Raw genomic sequence first — 19,612 nt, 5'->3', positions numbered from 1 at the left:
AAACTGGTCTTCTGGGGGGTGGGTGGGCAACGGGACCTGCCAGGCACTCTGCTGAGTGTTTCCCATTTACCCACTTGTTTGATCCTCACCACAGTTCTACAAGGGAAATGCTAGGACCATCCTGATCTCACAGATAAGAAAACTGAGGCACAGAAAATTCAGGTCGCCCGGCCTAGAAAATGGACACACCAGGGAACAGAGCAAAATCTCTCTTACATCTGGATTTCTCCTCTACTCATTCTATTCCGGAAAGAAGGACCAAACGTAACCCACGGCGGCTACCATGTTGGGGTCCACGTGTCCTAGCAAAGGGGTCTGCCTTCCACACGAGGGCTCACGGAGAAGGCACTGTTCATGCCGAGCAGAGAGGCATCACTGAGGGGGAAGCTTGAGGCACTGGGTGAAGTGTTTGGCCCCATTTGGAAGAGACCAGGGTCCTCAGCTGGGACTAGCTGCACCCCCACCCCCCACCCAGTCCTTCACTGTCTCCACCCAAGCTCTGCCCCTCAAGGCTCAGTGCGGACCCCCACTCCCTTCCTCTGAGCCCTGGTCACCACTAGATTCTCAGGGCTGTGGCTCCTCATTCTACAAATGAAGAAGTGGCTGTCTGGGGAAGGAAATGGCTGGCCCATGACCAAGACTGATTATGATTCATGGGGAAAACCCTTCCCTCCCAAACTCAACCCCTTTGCAGGCAGAGGGCATTGCCCTCTGAGAGTCCGTCTGGGGCTGGGGGGTGCGGGCGGAGGGGTGTGGCCCGCAGGGGTGGAGCCCCTGATGCACGGCTCCCCCACCCACCCAAGCCTGTGCTGTGGGCTCAGGTCATGATCCCAGGGTCCTGGTCTCTGCTTATCAGGGAGCCTGCTTCCCCCCCACCCCACTGCCCCATCTACTTGTGATCTCTATCAAATAAATAAATAAATAAAATCTTTTTAAAAAAAGAAAATCACACGTGGGGGGGGTGGCCCACCTGGCTTAGTGGGTGGAGTGTGTGACTCTTGATCTCAGGGTTGTGAGTTTGAGCCCCACGTGGGGCGTAGAGATGACTTAAAAAAGAAATCCTAAAAAAACGAAAAAAAAAGTATGCCCCAGTGAAGCTAAGAAAAAGATGTTTTTGAGGGTCGCCTGGGTGGCTCAGTTGGTTGGGCGGCTGCCTTCGGCTTGGGTCATGACCCCGGACTGCCGGGATGTAGTCCTGCCTCGGGCTCCCAGCTCCTTGGGGAGTCGGCTTCTCCCCCTGACCTTCTCCTCTCTCATGCTCTCTCTCACTCCTTCTCTCTCAAATAAATAAATAAAATCTTTAAAAAAAAAAAAAAAGAAAGAAAGAAAGAAACAGATGTTTTTGAGACTGGAACTCTGAATACTGACTAGGTATTTGAGGATATTAAGGAAGTGGTTTTTTGTTCATCTTATTTTCGCGCATTAGGTGAAAATATGAGACTGTGTGTGTGTGTGTGTTTTTTAATGAGTCCCTATCTTTGAGGGATTCAGGCTGAGGTAGCTATGAATAAGATGATAAAACTCCTGGAAATTGCTTTCAAATGCTATAGGTCAGGGGTGGGTGCAGGAAGGGAAGGAAGATTAAAGCTGGGAGATGGGCAGGAGGTATTACTGTCCCCTCTACTTTGGATGAGTGTGTGGAATTTGGAAATTTCCCAGAATAAAAAGTTATTTAAATGTAAAGAGGTATTAAATTGTTTATCCCTAACTCTAAGTCCAAATCCACCCCCTTCCAATACTCCTGATGGATAAAATGAGGCTCAGAGAAAGGACATCTAGCCAGGTTCCCACCCAGACCCATCTGGACCCTTGGGGACCCCCTTGGAAGGCTGGCACTCTCTCTCTACTCCCCTCCACCTCCCTAACTCCAGAAAAGCCCAGTTTCTCACACTTACCAACCCAGCCCCCTGCAGCCCCTCATTCCAGGCCTAGATCCTTCTCTTCTGTCCTCATTAGCTCTCTTACCCAGGCTGCACCTTACCATCACCCCATTCAGCCCTAATGGGCCATCTTTTGCATCCCAAGTCCTACTCCCTAGGTCCCCTGCTCCCTCTGTAACTATCTCTTCCCCACAGCCTCCTCCCTCACTCAGCTCCAGTCACACCAGCTGCCTTGCTGTCCTCACAGTCACCAAAGACCCTCCTGCCTCAGGGCCTTTGCACTTGCTGTGCCTGCTACCCCAAAACCCCCTTCCCCCAGATGTGTCACCTCCTTCAGGTCTCAGCTCACACCTTCAGAAAGGACCTCCCTGACCTCCCTGGCAACCCCCGTCCCTCCTATCCTCTGGCCCTACTTTATTTTTTTATAGCAGTTATCTCTCCTTGACAAGATATGCCGTATCAATTTTTTGATTAGTGTTCCTCTCCCTCCAATAGGATTACGCCCCACAAGGAAAGGGATGTTGTCTGTACCCCAGCACAGCCCGACTGATAGTTGGCACTCAATAAATATTTGTCTAATGATTGAAGGACTTGGAAACCACCCCCCTCCCCCTCCTTGGCTCAATGAGGTGAGAGGGAGAGACGGGGATGGAGGGTTGGGGGGGTAGATGAGAATCCAGACACAGGGAAAGAGCCTATGCTAAGGCATGAGTCTCGCTCCTCCGATCCACCCGTCCCCACCTGCATGGTACCCCAGGTCCTCTTCCCTGGGGTGAGGGATCTGGGGTCCTTCGGGGGATCTGGGGGTCCCTTCTCCCCAAGGACAGCCTCCCCAGGACCAAGCCCAGACCTTGCCTGCCAGACGGGTGCAGGAAGCCACACCTAGAGGTCAGGTTCATGAGTAAATATTGCAGCATCCAGGCCTCCTCTCAGCAGATAAGGGGGTGTGTGGGGGGGTCAGAAACCTGCTTTGGCCTCGCTGAGGGATTAGCTGCAGCCAACCCCTCAGCTCCAAGGTCTCTGCCCTGGAGGATGGGACAGGGGTCCCGCCAGAGGAGCCCAGGCCTGTTTCCATCTAACAAATACTGATTGAAGTCCCGCAGTGGATGGGATCAGAAGCACCCGGCACTAGGCCTTCTTCCCAGGGAGGTATTGACATGGCTGGTCAGATAAGAAGGTGGGGGCCGGAAGGGCTGACAAAACAAGATCAGGGAAACTTGTCCCCAGTCTGCTGTGCGGCATGGAGAAGATAAGACTTGCCCACTCCAAACTCTGGAGGCAATGGCCCTGAGCCTCAGTTTCCCAGGCTGCAAAATGGATCCTCGGGGAAGAAGGGAGATGGGGTGCCCAGTGAGGTAACAGGTAAAGCCAACGATTTCAAAATGAACGATAGCGTTGGTGTAAACTAGGTCACGCGATCCGTCCATTTCCCCGTCCTCAGTCCAGCCACCACCACCCCCTGCCTGTTCCAGTGCCTTCCAACAGAAGACATGCAAGCCCCATACACAGGAGAGGACATCCTGCTATCACATGAAGCAAAGCAAAAACAACAAAAACAAAAACCAGGTGAAATGAATTGATTTAGCCCATGTTATCACCTCCACATGGAATCAATATAAAAAATGAGTGATCTGGGGCACCTGGTGGCTCAGTCGTTAAGTGTCTGCCTTCAGCTCAGATCTTGATCCTGGGGTCCTCGGATCAATCCCCACATCAGGCTTCCCACTCAGCAGGAAACCTGCTTCTCCCACTCCCACTCCCCCTGCTTGTGTTCCCTCTCTCACTGTCTCTCTCTGTCAAATAAACAAATAAAATATTTAAAAAGAAAATTAGTGGTCTATTTCATTTTACATTTTTGTTTTGCTTTTGCCAGCAACAGGTCCTTAGTATTTGGCATCGTCATTTTACTCACCACTCATCTCCGGTGGCTACCGTACTGGACACAGCTAGACTATTGCAAACACCCCCTCAGGGCCTCCCAGCTTGGATCCTCACTCCCCGCCCCCATCTGTTCCCCACAAGGCAGCCAGAAGTTTCTATTAACACCTAAGTCAGCCCCGTCCTCTGCTCAAAGTGGCTGTCATGGGTCTGGTCTCAGAGTAAAAGCCAAAGTCCTCCCATGGCCCATGAGACCCTGCAGGATCTGCCCCCACCCCCTCCCCCAGCCCCTTTGTTCTTCCTCACACTCACCAAAACGCTCCTGCCTCAGGACCTTTGCACTTGCTATGTCCTCTTCCTGGAATGTTCTTCCCCTAGATTCAGCATGGCTTCCTTAGTTAAGTGCTGCCTCCTACAACATCTTCTCACTGCCGGACATAAACCAGTGCCCAGGCCACCTCTAATGCCTCCCCCACTTTCTTTTTCCCCATGGCATTATCCCCACCTGAAAGTTAGATGCGTTTGTGTTTATTTGCCTATTGACTGCCTCCCCAAACAAAAGGTCAGCTCTATGAGGCAGGGATTTCTGTCCTATTCATGACTGTGATCTAAGGCCTGGACTAGGTGCTCAAGAAACTCCAGCTCTCAAACGAACCAAGGATCTCGGCTCATGTTCAGGAGCACCAGAGTAGAGGCAGTGGGGGTGGGGGCTGGCAGCGGACCCGGAAGGGCAAGGACAGTAGAGAACAGTCAGCATGGCCCCATGAGGGGTAGGGAGCCACGCAGAGTCTGGACAAAAGCCTGGATATGTCTCAGGCCTCCCAGAGACGCGGCCTCATCGCCCTCCTCAACCAGATAGCAAATCACCAGAAACCCGGGCCTCCCTGGAGACTCCTGTTTCTGTCATCCACAGCCAGTGTCTGCTTCCACAAACACCCCTTGAGCCTCTGCTCTGTGCCCGACCCTCGGCTGGGCAGCAATGGGGACACAGTAGTGACCGCAACAGCCCAGGTTCTGCCCTCCCAGGACTCCTAGTCTAGATGGGGGGCCCACCCCCTGACTGTGAGGACCTATGGTGGTCAGGGCTGGTCCTGAGGATCACAGGGTGTCCTTAACCTAGTCCGAGAGTCCAGGGGGACTTCCTGGAGGAGGAGGAGTCGGGCAGGTAATGGGATAGAGCAGAGGGAAGCAGGGATCTAGAGTTCGCGGCCGAGGGGGTGTCCATGAGGCTGGTCAAGCCGGTGGGGCTCGGCCATGCAGGGCCTCATGGGCTGCACCAAGGAGCTGGGCTTTCTCCTAAGGATACTGGGGAGTCCTGGCAGGTTCTGAGCATCATGGAAGGAGGAGGGTGAGACCTGGGCCAGGGACCTGGGAGAACTTGCAGAGGGAAGCCAGATAGGAGGCGGTGGGGGGGATGTCTGGACCAGGGAAGGGGTACAAGGAAGGAGAGAAGGCACATACGGAAGAGAGTTTAAGAGCAGGTGCCACAGGGTGTGGTGTGCTGGGGGCGGGGGGCGGAAGCATCAGGGACCCAGTCCTGGGTCTGTGTGTCCCAATGACAGGTGGATGGTGGCGCCATCCCTGATAAGAGAAGAAGGAGGAGCAGGTCTGGGGGAAGATGCCAAGGTCAGTTTGGGACAAGGTGAGCCAGCAGTGCCCAGGGACATCGAGGGGGAGGCGTCCTGAATGACTCCGGGACGCGTCCCAGGGCTCCAGGGAGAGGCCTGGGTCAGGACAGAAAAGGATGGGGTGAGGTTGCAGGCGGGGTGAGGAGAACTGGAGGTCCCAGGGCACCCACACCTCCTGCCAAGCCCCCGCCCTCCCCGACCGAACAGAGCCCGGCCCGGCAAGGGTAGCTCAGGACACCGGGCAAATTAGGAGCAAAGCAGGACGGGTGAGCCACAGGTAAGGCTCCTGCCGGGCACAGGCCACTGGGGCCTGACAAGGACCAGGACCCGTAAGCCCTCAAGACTTCAACAGGAACTCATCTGTCAAAAACACTTCCCTGTGGGTTAAAGCCTCTGCCTTTGGCTCAGGTCATGATCCCAGGGTCCTGGGATCGAGCCCCACATCAGGCTCTCTGCTCAGCGGGGAGCCTGCTTGCTCCTCTCTCTCTGCCTGTCTCTCTGCCTACTTGTGATCTCTGCCTGTCAAATAAACAAAAAAAAACTTAAAAAAAAAAAAAAAAAAAAACCACTTCCCCTAGCCCCCCCACGGCCCTGCCAACCTCACCTTCCCAGTGACGTTGCCCCTGATCCCCTCCCCCACCTCCAATTTAAAAATCACAAACCCCCTTCTTGGCTTGATTTTTCCCCAACACCACTTAGGTCCATCAGACATGGAATAGAGTTTGTATTTTTTTATTTTTTTAAAGATTTTATTTATTTATTTGACAGACAGAGATCACAAGTAGGCAGAGAGGCAGGCAGAGAGAGAGGAGGAAGCAGGCTCCGCGCTGAGCAGAGAGCCCGATGTGGGGCTCCATCCCAGAACCCTGGGATCATGACCTAAGCCAAAGGCAGAGGCTGAATGACTGAGCCCCCCAAGGTGCCCTAGAGTTTTTATTTTATTTGTTTATCCCATGCATGTCAGCCCCACGAGACCAGGGATTTTATCTACTTGCACCTACAACATGGCCTGGCAGACAGGAGATGCCCATTCGATATTTGTTGAATAAAAGAGCCCTATGAGGTGGGTATGGTCATTGTTTCCATTTCACAGATGAGGACACTGAGGCCCAGCCGGCTCCACAATTTGCCCAGGGTTATGGAGGTAGGGGACCATGGACTAAGCCCAGGGCCACTGCCCCTTTAACGGCAGTCACACCACCCAGACCCCGTGTGTGCGGCCCCAGCTTGCCAGGGGCTGTCCATCTCACTAACTACTGGCAACAAACTTAAGCAGGGTCTACACGTAGACTGCTTTTTGGAGCAGCAAACAGAGACTCAGCAAGGGGCTGCCTCCAGCCCCACCTGGGGAAAGAGAAGGGCCAAGGTCAAAACCGGACCCTCTCTGGCTCCAAGCTCTCCACACTCACACTTGACAGGCAGGGAAAACAAAACTGAAGAAGGGAAGAAAGAATGTGGGTTTCTCAGCCCCAGAGAAAGTGTGTAGCCACCCCACCTCCCTCCCTCTGTGTGGCTTTGGAGACAGCAGGCTTCAAATTCCCTCTCCTGTAGGAACTTGGGTGAGTCAGAGCCCCTGCCCAGTGCCTCACTTTCCCTATCTGCAAACAGAGTTTCTAACAATGCCCACCTCGCAGGACATGCCCTGAGAGGACAGCTGAAGATCCCCCACGTTCCCTGAGGCCGGGAAAGGACAGTCACTGCTGACTGGTTTTATCTCTCTGTGACCCCCGATTTCACCAGGGAGGCTCAGGCCTGGGCCCCGGGTAAGAATTGCCCTAAAATCTTCCCCCGCACCTCCCCCCGCCTCCCTGGCGACCTGGTTCTTCTCCTGGTACCAAACCCAGGCCCTTGGCACAAAGAAGGTTAGGCAGTGCCCCAGGAGGCCTGGCCAGGTCATGGCCCCTGGCCCGGGCCTGCCACACCCACTCTGGTACCCACACGGGGCCCCAGATCCTCGGTGACTCGATCCCTCCAAATTCAGGTGATCTCCCCTGGCTCCAAATCACCGAACCCTCCCAGGTCCCACGCCAGACGGAGCCAGGTCCCCACCGGGAAGGGCCTCAGAGCACCGGGACGCCAACACCGCTGCCTTGCAGACCAGATTGGGGGCGAAAGATGGCACTGACTAGCCACAGCTGGCTCTTCCTCAGTGGTGAGCAAGAACGGTACCCCCACAACCTCCGCACCCCATCAACCCCAGGGAGGGCGGGGATCCCTGCAGCCCGGGAGAGGGAAGGTGGGAGCTAGAAGTCCAGCAGACTAGGTCAGGAGGGCATCGCTGGCTCCGCTGGGAGGCACTGGCGTGGGGCTGGCCGGGGAGGCTTGCAGAGTGAACCTCACAGATTTCTAAGATCGGAGCATGAACTAAGGCAGGGGAGCCACCAAGCCTCCTTGGAACCTTGGCTAGGGTGCTGGCAGTTTGGCCTCTCTTCCCGAGAACGTGGCTTGGGGCAACGGGCCCCCTTCCCCTTCTCAGCCTGTTTCTTCATCTGTGAAATGGACTAAACTCACAGGGTTGTTTGAAGGTCAGAATAAGCAGCATTGGCTAGCACTGGCCGTGCCCTTGGAGCTATTCTAAATGTTCTCCCTATGGGAACAACAGCATTAGGGAGGAGGCCCGCTCACGACCCCCACTCCATCAACGAGAGACCTGAGGCTCAGAGAGGGGAGGCCACTGGCTGGGGTCACACAGCCAGTAGTGGTAGGGCTGAGTGCTAGACCCAGAGCCCTCACCCCTAGCCATGCTTTATCAGCCTGGAAAGTACCAGAAACTAAGCCAGCCACACCAGCATTTCTTCCCCAAGAACCTGCATGGCCACCCATTCCGGGCAACCAATCGCACACAGTTCAAACCCAAGCTGCCCTGACCAGCCAGTTGGGTTTGGAGCTTATCTTCAGCCAGTAAGGAAAAGGGCAGAGTCAATTAATCACACTCCTACTAGCTGCAGGGGTCAGACCTAGAGAGGCAAAGGAAAAGCACTGGACTAAGAGTCATGGCCCAGAGGCTAGACAGGCCTGCCTGATTGTGTAAGCCTTGGTTTGGTGACTCTCGCCCCAGGAAAACCCTCTCGTGGGCTGAGCACGTGCTACATGCCAGACCCTTGGCACAGCCCATCCAATTCAATCCTCAGGCCTACTTGAGGACCAAGACCATATGGCTAGCTAATACTTAGTGAGCACTTACTGTATACCAGGAACCCATGGGCCAGGACCCCGCATCTCCTCCTCCGTTGAAGGGGGGCCATGGTCAAGCTCGGCTCATCCCATCCCTCTGGCTCCTTTTCCTCAGCCGCTTTCCTGAGTGTGGGGGCTGAGATCTCTATCACCCCCGAGCCTGCCCAGCCAGCCGAGGGGGACAACATCACACTGACTGTCCACGGGCTTCTGGGGGAGCTGCTTGCCTACAGCTGGTATGCAGGGCCCACTCTCAGCCTGAATTACCTGGTGGCCAGCTACATCGTGAGCACAGGCGACGAGACCCCTGGCCCAGCCCACACAGGGCGGGAGGCTGTGCGCCCCGACGGCAGCCTGGACATCCACGGCGTCCTGCCCAGGCACTCGGGCACCTACATCCTGCAGACTCTCAACAGGCAGCTACAGACGGAGGTGGGCTACGGACACTTGCAGGTCTATGGTGAGACACCCCTCCCGCCCCCCCCCCCCCGCCGCCCCAGGCTCCCCTCTGCCCCAGCCAGCCTTCCCATCTCCTTCCCAGTCCCTCTTAAAAAAAAAAAAAAAAAAAGTAAAAGCTTAAAACCATTAAAAAAAAAAAGACAAAATAACATTAAAATGCTCACCTCGAGGCGCCTGGGTGGCTCAGTGGGTTAAGCCTCTGCCTTTGGCTCAGGTCATGATCTCAGGGTCCTAGGGTCAAGCCCCGCATCAGGCTCTCTGCTCAGCAGGGAGCCTGCTTCCTCCTTTCTCTCTGCCTACTTGTGATCTCTCTCTGTCCAGAGAGAATAAAAAATAAAAAATAAAATCTTTTAAAATAAAATGCTCACCACCTTCAGGATGGCTTCCAGGACTACACCAGCCTCCTATCCCATTTGTTGTCCCTCCAGCTGGGGGTCCTGGACACCACCAGGATCCAGCCATGCCCCTGGACAGGGGAGGGGGATGGTTGGGGGAGCAGGCAGTGCCCGGCCCCCTCCCCCTCTGTCTCTTGCCCCCACAGAGATCCTGGCCCAACCTGTGGTCATGGCCAACGACACGGCACTGGTGGAGCGCCGAGACACCCTGCGCCTGACGTGCAGCAGCCCCAGCCCCGCTGAGGTCCGCTGGTTCTTCAATGGCGAAGCCCTGCCCATCGCCATCCGCCTCGGCCAGTCCGCCGACGGCAGGGTGCTGACCCGGCACGGCGTCCGCAGGGAGGAGGCTGGAGCCTACCAGTGTGAGGTCTGGAACCCAGTCAGTGTCAGCCGCAGCGAGCCCATCAACCTGACTGTGTACTGTGAGTCCTCCTGGCCCCACTTAGAAATACCCAGTGCCCAAACCTCATAGATGGGTAAACTGAGGCCAGGAGAGGGCGCCTGAGGGCACACAGTGAGTCAGGAGGTGAACTGGGCTTAGGAGCCAGGGATCCCTCTTAAAATGCACTTGACCCATCTTCCTAAGGACTAAAAACCACCGGAGAAATGGAATAAGCCTTCAGCAGGAACCAACACCCGCAAGAAGGGACCCAGGGCTGGCGGGTTTTGAAAGGGAGGCGGGAAGTGAGTGGTGGGGGGGAGGGGAGATCAAACAGAAAAATGTAACCAAAGCATGGAGTCATTCCCAGGGGCAGCAGATCCGCAGTGTGGAATCCGGGGCAAGTAAATCTCGGAGGTACGCAGGGGCCGCTGATGTAGAAAAACTTGGAGCCTAGAATCCTACGACCACGGAATGCTGGATTTAAGAAGCCCTGAATTCTAGACTCTGAGAATCCTAGAAACTCTAGAAACAGAGATTCTTAGAATCTTAGAGTCGAATTCTAAAATCTTAGAGCCACCCAATCCTAGAATTTTAGAAACCTAGATTTCTAGAATCTTAGAGCCCTAGAGCCTAGAAGCATTGACTAGAAGCATTGACTCTTGGAGCCCTAGAATTCTATAGACTCTTAGAATGCCTTATGAGAAACCGATAGTCTAGTCTTCTTCTTCTTCTTCTCCTTTTTTTTTTTTTTAAGGGGGCCATAGATTTCGAAAATATCTTGAAATTTTGTCTGGCCCCACGTCCTCTTTTTACAGAAGAGAAAACAAATCCCCGGAAAGGGGAAAGTGATTCTCAAGATCCTAGTGCAAATTAGAGATCTGTGTGGGATCTGAAAAGACCAGAGCTCTCTCCCTCCACTAGGCCCACATGTTCCCAGGGGTGCCCACCTCTACGCCCCTGTCCCTCCACTGCCCCGTCTCTCTCCCTCCTGCCCCCACAGATGGCCCAGAACGCGTGGCCATCCTCCAGGACTCTACCACCCGCACGGGCTGCACCATCAAACTTGACTTCAACACGTCCCTCACCCTGTGGTGTGTGTCCCAGTCCTGCCCAGAGCCCGAGTACGTGTGGGCGTTCAACGGGCGGGCCCTCAAGAACGGGCGAGACCACCTCAACATCAGTAGCATGACCGCGGCCCAGGAGGGCACATACACGTGTATTGCTAAGAACCCCAAGACCCTGCTTTCCGGATCCGCCTCAGTGGTGGTCAAGCTCTCTGGTGAGTCGCCCCCGGCCTGACCACCACCCCCTCCCCACGGAAGCCCAAATGGACAGTGAAAGGTTTGGCTGCAGCCCCAAAAGTTAAGGGTACCCTTTGCCCAGAAGATAATCGGAAAGTAAGAGAGTCTCAACCCATTCTTTGGCCAAGTGACAAAGTGGTGTGGCGGGGGGACCCCTCTTTGTTCGGGTGGCAGAAGGAGACACCCCCTACCTTGTCACCTGAACAGGAATCAGACTCTTCTGTGAGGGGTGGCGAAGTGAGAAAGGGGGCACATGTCTGTCTCACACACGGGGTAGAGTGGGGACACATTCATCTGTCCCTTCACATGCGTGCCCCACCCCCCGTTCTGAACTCCCCCTGACGCAGCCGGGGAGGACCCCGCCCCATTCCCTCCATGCCGACAGCTGAACAACCATGCAGCCAACTAGATGATGCAGTTATCTGGCCCCTGTGACTGCGTGCGCGTGCATGCACGGACACACATACGCACACACAGCACACACACGGAAAAGCACAGCCAGTTGCTGGCAAGTGGAAAAACCCAGCCAGGGAGGCGCTGTCTTGCCTCTGTCCTCAGACAACCTGGGGGCTGGGGGTAGTGCAGACACAGCTGGTGTTTTGAGAGCTATCAGCATCCTCAGGGGACACTTTCTCATCCCCTGGGGATGGTGGCTTTGAGGCCTCATTAATTCTGCCTTGGTTCCTTCCCAAGTGGCCACCATCCCCCAAGGACAGTGAGAACAGTCCTTCCCTCCCTTCCTCCCCCTTCCCTCCTACTAACAGGCTGGGTCTCATCCAAAGGGTGGATACTCTTTCACCCAAAGCAGAAATGGCGTCCCCAGAGGTAAGTGTACCTCCGGCCCCACCCCCACCTGGGGACTTGGCAGCTGGTCTCGGCAAGAGACGGGGGTATACCAGATGACCCCAGGTGCTGCCCCTAGCCCTGTTTGTGCGGGCCAAGATGGGGGGTGTCCAAGTGTGCAGGTATGTGCAGGGAGTGGGTACAGCACCCCCAAGGGACTCCTGAACGGTCAGCAACCCTGTGACAGGTGCCAGGCAGAGACAGAGGAAAAGGAAACACCCCCCCACCCCCATGTGGGGGAGACTCTGATCTGATGGAGGAGACATGGTCTCTGCTCTTGGAGAGATGATCCTGGAAGAGGGAAGCATGACTTCCTTATTCAGGGTGCTGCCAATCAGAGAGAAGAGGCAATGCCTCATACTCCGTGGGTTTTTAAGCAGTGATGGAGGAGACACGACACTGCAGTGAAGCTCCAGTCAGATAGAGGAGACACTCACACTTGGGGACATTTCATAGTCTGACGGGAGAGATGTGGTCTTGAAGAGACATGGTCCTCTCTTTTTTTTTTTTTTTTTTTTTTTTTGAGAATTCCTAGTCTGATGGGGGAGACACAGTTCCCACCTCTGAGTTACTCCCAATCTGATGGGGGAGTATAAGCCCCCCATTTTCTAGGAATTTCCTGTCTGATGGGATAGACATGCCCCAGTCCAACTTCTGGAATCCCCAGGCTGACTGGAGAGATCTATAATCTGGAATTTCAAATCTGATGGAAGAGACATGGCCTCCCACCCTTTGGAATCTTTCTATTTGATAAGAAACTATTGTCCCCACATTCTGAGGTCTCTTGGTTTGACAGAAGAGATACAGCCTGGGGTACATAACTCCCAACTATCTGATAAGGAAGGCAGGGCCCCCATATTCTGAGAATTTCCAGTCTGATAGGGGAGATATGCCCCCTCATACTCTAGAATTTCCCATCTGATAGGGGAGACGTGGGCCCTATATTTTGGGAATTTTCAATCTGATGGAGGAGACATGGCTTGACCCTCTAGGGTCTTATAGTTAAATGGGAGAAATATCCCCCAAGGGCTGGAAATTCCTAGTCTGATGGGGGCAGAGACAGCCCCCATTGTGGGAGAAGACACAACTCCCTGGCAGGCATTGTCAAGACACAAAACCCCCCTCCACTACCACAAAAGTCAGCTCCTTCCTCTGTCTCCTTCCTGGCACCCTTCCAGGGGGAGCACCTGCCAGTTGTGGGGAGGCACGGATGAGCTGGCTGAGGGGGGGAGGGGGACACTCTGCCCCGTGCAGGCCCAGCTGACCCAGCCTCCCCCCACTCTTTCCCCAGCCGCAGCAGTTGCCATGACAATCGTGCCTGTGCCGACCAAGCCGATGGAGGGCCAGGATGTGACCCTGACTGTCCAGGGCTACCCCAAGGACCTACTGGTCTATGCCTGGTACCGCGGGCCTGCCTCAGAGCCCAACCGGCTGCTCAGCCAACTGCCGTCTGGGAACTGGATCGCAGGCCCCGCGCACACAGGCCGGGAAGTGGGCTTCGCCAACTGCTCGCTGCTGGTGCAGAAGCTGAACCTCACGGACGCCGGCCGCTACATGCTCAAGACCGTCACGTTGCAGGGCAAGACCGAGACGCTGGAAGTGGAGCTGCAGGTGGCCCGTGAGTGAGCCAGAGAGCGCGGAGGGTGAATCTTTTCAGACACAGGCTCCCAAAGGGGCGCTCTGTCTCCTCCATAGTCTGGCAAACACAGATTGAGGGTGGTTATGCCTCCCCATCAGACTGAAAGAAGGGATTTTGTCTCCTCCATCTGACTCGAAGATCTCGAAATAGAGTTCTTTCCTCTTCCGTCCAACTGATGACCTAGACTAGGGGTAGACAGGCCTCCTCCATTAGACTGAAGGCTACTACGGGGGACTTCTGTGCCTTCTCTCTCACACAAGAGGTTCACCAGACTGAAGATTTTCAAAGAGGAGACATAGTCTGAGAGGAGGGCATCCTTTTCCCAGCAGATGCATAGACTCCAAAACATAGGAGATATTGCCTCTGCTACTATATTGGGAAGATGAGTTAATGATGGGAGTTCACCTCCCCCATCAGAACAGATGTGTAGCAGGACGGTGGATCCTACCTCCCTCTTCGGCCTGGGAGATCCTAGATCATTAGGATTGTGTCTCCTCCTTTGCATTACAGTAAGAGTGAGGACAGAATTTCTACCATCAGAGGGTAGAATTTTTCTCATAATGGAGGAAGTGAAATCCTCCATTAGAATAGAAGCTTCTAGATGGTAGGAACTGTGTCTCTTCCCTCAGACTAGGAGTTTCCAGTGGTCAGGAACAATGTCTCTTCCATCAGCCTGACAATTCCCAGATGTTGAAGACCATGTCTTGCCCATCAGAGTAGGAACTCCCAGGGGCCATGTCTCCTCCATCAGTCTGGGAGCTCCCAGAGGCAGGAAACATGTCTCCTCCATCAGACTGGGAGCTCCCAGAATCAGGCACCAGGCCTCCTCTATCAGACTGGAACCTCCCAGACTTAAAGACCATGTCTCCTCCATCAGACTGGGAGCTCCCAGAGTCAGGGACCATGTCTCCTCCATCAGACTGGGAGCTCCCAGAGTCAAGGACCATGTCTCCTCCATCAGACTGGGAGCTCCCAGAGTCAGGGGCCTGGTCTCTTCCATCAGACTGGGAGTTCTCAGAGTTAGGGACCATATCCCCCACATCAGACTGGGAGCTTCCAGAATCAGGGACCAGGTCAACCCCCATCAGACTAAATTTCCCTGGAGGTCCAAGAGCCATGTCCCTGAGGCAGGTTTCATCCCATTAGACTAGAAGCTCTCAGACACTGGGAACTAGGTCATTCTCCAGTCTGGAGTCTCACCTCCCCCATCAGACCAGGTACTTTTGGAAGTCCTGAGTCAGGCATGGCATCACCCAGCTCAGGCATGAAGCTTCCAGGATCAGGAAATCAATCACTGCCAGGTACCCCCTAGATACCCTTCTTCATCAAACTCTGGTCCCAGGTCAATGCTGGAAGTAGAATGCTCTTCGATGGCAGCCATCCACCCCCCTCCTCCATGAAGGTTCGGGATTCCTTTTCACCCTGTCTCTCTTCTCACAGTCAACCTCTCTCCCCTGCATGAGGACCAACGCCACCTTCCTGAACCTGAACCTGGCACAGGCTGAGCGTGTTGAGGGGGGCGCGTGGGAGGCTGGGGGTGGACAGGGGAGCAGGAGGGGTGAGGGTCCTGGGACCTGGTCCTCTACCTCCCTGACAGCCTCTTCCACCCTTTTCCCCCATCCCCCCTCAGCCCTGGAGTAGCAGCACAGCTGTGGCCGTGGGAACCTCGGAGAGAAGAGCTCTTCATGCCACCCATCACCCCCATCTCCTCCCACTGGGTGGAGGACCACTTGCTCCCAGTGAGGATGCCAGACTGACCGTGGTCAGCCGTTCTCCTGCTTCCACACTAGAGTTAGAACTGACAGGGCCCTACTCCCTCGCTGAGTTGTCGGAGAGCCACAGAGACCATAAATGTCCTGGTTAACACATGCATGTGTCAGCCTCTCCTTAATGACCGTCAGCCCTGCCATTTCCCAGTGCCCACACTCGCCTCCTTCCCTACCCAGTGTGACTCTCAGTTTAGGTGCATGCGTGCACAGGGACGCCTAAATGACAGGGAGGAGAGTCCCTACTGCTCAGTGTCAGGGCCTCAGGCTCCTCCCACACCACCCAGGTTATATCTGATGGTCCTGCTTCCCCAGGAGCCAAAGACAGCCCCTCCCTGGGACACCAACAGAGCTGGGTTCTGTAGGACATGGCCCTCCCCTATACTGCACCTCACTCCACCTGGGCCCTGAAGCAAGATCGCTCATGCCACAACAGGAAGTGACCAAATTTCCCATGAAGTGTACCTTCTATCTAACCAAAGATGCTCCTTTGTATCCTCCATTGTCCTGAGATTACCCCCCCCCACCTCATTTCACTCTCAGACATTACCTGCACAACCCTAAAAATATCTCCCTCTTCTTAAAAATGCAAATGGGGTATTGTGGGGGTGAAGAAAGGAGATCAGGGGAATGGAAGCCAGAGAAATGGTGTCTTCTAACTCCTGTCACTACTAGGACCTGACCCACAGGCCCACTCAGCCCAGATGTCCCACTAGAAACAGACTCTTGGTTTTGGTCAGAAGCAGTGATGACAGACTCCACTGGCGGTAGGAAGAGATGTTTGGACAGGGATAGAAGGGCCTAATAGAGAGATTTCCCAGAAACTTTCAAGACTGAGTCTTTCTAAGGAGAAAGTGGGTGAAAGTGCCCCAGAATGAGGGCTATGACATATGGATTATGATCCACCATTTGCCACGAATTCAATAGACCCTCGGTTTGAATATCAGCTAAGAGCTCTTGGCTTAGGGTAGACTAGAATTTTTCAAACCGTTTGATTAGCCTCAGAGCCCTTGAAATGCCAGCTTACAGGGCAGGTCAATATATTATTTGAAATAGTAATGCAATAAAAGTAGCTATCAAATCAGCAGTACAGCCCTCTCTCCCCCAAAGTTTATACACAGTTGAAAAAATTCCCCAAATGTAAATTAAAGAAACCTTGGATTACAGAGGCAATTACAATGCAAAATAGCAATCAGAATCAAATACCAGTGAAAACAGTAGATACAGAAACCTGTGGGAAGGGTGCTGGGGTGGCTCAGTTGGTTGGGTGACTGCCTTTGGTTCAAGTCATGGTCCTGGAATCCTGGGATCAAGTCCCACATTGGCCTCCCAGCTCTGTGGGGAGTCTGCTTCTCCCTCTGACCTCCCCTCTCATGCTCTCTCATTCTGTCTCTCTCTCTCAAAATGAATAAATAAAATTAAAAGAAAGAAAGAAAGAAAGAAAGAAAGAAAAGAAAAGAAAAGAAAAGAAACCTGTGGGATATGGCCAAAGCCACATTTGGAGGGGGAATGATAGCCTAAAAGGTTTATATGTAATGAGAATACTAAAAAGAAAAGAGCTTGTAGATGAACAAAATAAGCTTTCCACTCAAGAAACTAGAAAGCGTGCACAAAATATACCAAAGAAAAAAGGTAAGAAATGTAAAAAGGTAAAAGCAGATATGGATGAAATAGAAAACAAAACATAGAGTTAGTCAATACAACCTAAACCTGCTTCTTTGAAACTGCTGATGGACTAGACACGCTTTTTGCAAGAGAGACAGAGAAGACTAATATTTAAAAATATCGAATATCTAAGATAAAATAGGGGCACCTGGCTGGCTCAGTGGGGAAAACGTGGGGCTCTTGATCTCAGGTTTGTAAGTTCAAGCTCCACGTTAAGTATAGAGATTATTTAAAAATAAAAATCTTAAAAAAAAAAAAAGAAAAAGAAAAAGAAACACTGGTCTGGTTGTAGTAGAAGGTTGGTTCCTGGTTAGATACACAATCAACATATACCTTGAGGGAATAGAGTCTGGGATACCTGTGAATAGCTAGCTCCCCAGCAGCTACTCAACCTCCCTCTTTCAGGATAGCCAGGCACAGCCTCAGGTAAAAGCCCCTGAAATTGGCAGGTACTCACTTTCCCAGAAGGCTTTGCAGATCCAAGTGGCCATGTGACCAAACTCTGGCCAAGGAAAGAAGGAGAAAACCAGAAGTCCCACCCACTGCTTCTGCCCACCTGAGGGAGGCAATAGGAGAGCTCCATGGAGTTTGAAAGCTATTACCAGAACCAGTGCTCCCTAATATAAGAGTTCCAGAAATCGCAGATGGATTTGAGCCCCGACTCTTAACCCTAACATCATCCAGGTCCCCAAATGGGAAATGGCACCCACATTCTACCACCTCCACCAAGTTCACATAAGAGTCAGCGACATACATGGGACCAGAGCCTAGATACATAGTTAGAATGTCTCTTCGGTGGCAAGTCAAAGACTGGACACAACTCAAGACAGAGAGAGGAGGACTAAAATACGAGATGAAGGAGAAACTGGGATGGGTAAGAGGAGCTTACGTGGATAGAAGATTGTTTCTCTCTCACATGAAAAGTGCCCAGAAGCAGATTGTTCAGAACTGGAATCAGGGCTCCGTGGTGTCATTAGAGACACAGCTCCTCCTGTGTTTCTGCCCCACCATTCCCAGCGTGGGGGTCTCCATTCTCTTGGCCTCCTCGTGGTCCAAGATGGCTGCTGGAGCTGCTGGGTCAGTGCTCCAAGAAGGAAGTGGAAAGAAACGGACAAAAGGCCAACACAAACCCACACACATTATAGACTATGCCCCTTTTAAGGAAGCTTCCCCAAAGTCCCATCCTACAACTTCTACTTACATCTGATTGGCCAGTGCTTAGTCACATGGTCGTCCAAGCTGCAAGGGAGGCTGGGACACGTAGTCTTTTGCCTGGGTCAATCGCTGCCCCCAAACAACCTCAGGGTCCTGATATCAAGGAAGAGAGGAAGAGTGGATCCCAAGTGGGCAGCTGGCGGCCTCCGCCACGCCAGACCTTGGAACTCCCACCTCCCCAGCTGGACAAAATGGCCTTTCTCATCTAAGCCCAAAGGGAGATCACCACAGCCATAGGAGCCAGGGCTGGGAAAAAGACAGTGGTTGTGTTCAGTTGGGGTTTGCTTTGTGCAGTGCAGAACGAGGGCAGCGGGAGGGATGAGGTGGAGGGAGCCAAGGAGGAGGCAGCTCAGGTTTCTAGGTCAGTCGGATCCTATAGCCTCAGGGTGTGGAGGCTCAGTGTCTCCAGGACCAAAGCTCTGGTCCCTCTAGACACCTCTGGGCTCCTGAACTGAATCCTAGGCGGTCCCAAACCCTTCTGTTCACAGTCCAGGAAATAACCACAGGAACCACAAAATAAGACTAGCGTGGATTGTCCTGCTGCAAACACGTTCTCAGTGAATGTCTGCAACAACCCCTTTGAGTCATTACTGCCAGTTCCTCCACTTTACAAGAAGAGGAAACTGAGGCATGGTTAAAAACCTTGCTCTGGGGCGCCTGGGTGGCTCAGTAGGTTAAGCCGCTGCCTTCGGCTCAGGTCATGGTCTCAGGGTCCTGGGATCGAGTCCCGCATCGGGCTCTCTGCTCGGCGGGGAGCCTGCTTCCCTCTCTCTCTCTCTCTGCCTGCCTCTCTATCTACTTGTGATTTCTCTCTGTCAAATAAATAAATAAAATCTTTAAAGAAAAAGCCTTGCTCTGGGCCCCACAGATCCCCATGGCTGCCAGCTGGAGGAGCTGGCTGGGAAGTCCCCTTCATTCCTCAGCAGGGCAGGCCGGTCAAGGGCCCAGGCTCCGGAGCCCAGAAGGAGCTGAGCTAGCCACTTTTCACTGTAGGGCTTGGGACACGTTGCTTTTTCTCACCTGTAAAACAGAAAAGATAAACAGTGCCCACTCCTAGAGTCATTGAAGAGTCACTCCAAGTAAAGGTTCTGGGGCAGGCAGATGGCAATGTCAAAAATAATGATTTTTCGGGGAGCCTGGGTGGCTCGGTTAAGCGTCTGCCTTGGCTCAGGTCATGATCATCAGGGTCCTGGAATCGAGCCCCGCATCGGGCTCCCTGCTCAGCAGGAGGCCTGCTTTTCCTTCTCCCACTCCCGCTGCTTGTGTTCCCTCTCTCACTGTGTCTCTCTCTGTCAAATAAATAAAATCTTTAAAAAAAAATTGTAATCACTGAAAATGGCTTCCCAAAAATCATAATGAATACATGTGAGCTTTTAGAATCACTACG

At 53.4% G+C, this 19,612-nt stretch overlaps 1 protein-coding gene across 2 annotated transcripts; it reads left to right on the top strand.

Moving 5' to 3' along the window:
- Positions 1–6,758: 6,758 nt before the first annotated feature.
- CEACAM16 (CEA cell adhesion molecule 16, tectorial membrane component) lies at positions 6,759–15,447 on the top strand. 2 transcript variants are annotated; one of them, XM_059382196.1, is made up of 8 exons: positions 6,759–6,945; positions 7,021–7,149; positions 7,368–7,538; positions 8,676–9,020; positions 9,561–9,836; positions 10,797–11,075; positions 13,232–13,558; positions 15,210–15,447. In XM_059382196.1, exons 3-8 carry the CDS (start codon positions 7,502–7,504, stop codon positions 15,218–15,220), a joined length of 1,275 nt encoding a protein of 424 aa, XP_059238179.1. In that variant the 5' UTR covers positions 6,759–6,945; positions 7,021–7,149; positions 7,368–7,501; the 3' UTR covers positions 15,221–15,447. The 2 variants fall into 2 exon arrangements, with proteins under 2 accessions (XP_059238179.1, XP_059238178.1); XM_059382195.1 differs by lacking the exons at positions 6,759–6,945; positions 7,021–7,149; positions 7,368–7,538 and having other exon boundaries at positions 8,109–9,020.
- Positions 15,448–19,612: the final 4,165 nt, after the last annotated feature.

This window comes from Mustela nigripes, chromosome 17 (genome assembly GCF_022355385.1).
Source record: "Mustela nigripes isolate SB6536 chromosome 17, MUSNIG.SB6536, whole genome shotgun sequence".
Taxonomy (NCBI): domain Eukaryota; kingdom Metazoa; phylum Chordata; class Mammalia; order Carnivora; family Mustelidae; genus Mustela; species Mustela nigripes.
Note: the sequence above shows the minus strand (reverse complement) of the source record. Positions and strands in the feature narration are given on the sequence as shown.

What these genes read in the sequence shown, in the direction of transcription:
- CEACAM16 (XM_059382195.1), top strand. Translation starts at nt 8,630, where the DNA reads ATGGTCAAGCTCGGCTCATCCCATCCCTCTGGCTCCTTTTCCTCAGCC. An exon ending in CGGACACTTGCAGGTCTATG is followed by an intron (nt 9,021 to 9,560) that starts GTGAGACACCCC and finishes TTGCCCCCACAG; the next exon opens with AGATCCTGGCCCAACCTGTG. An exon ending in CATCAACCTGACTGTGTACT is followed by an intron (nt 9,837 to 10,796) that starts GTGAGTCCTCCT and finishes CTGCCCCCACAG; the next exon opens with ATGGCCCAGAACGCGTGGCC.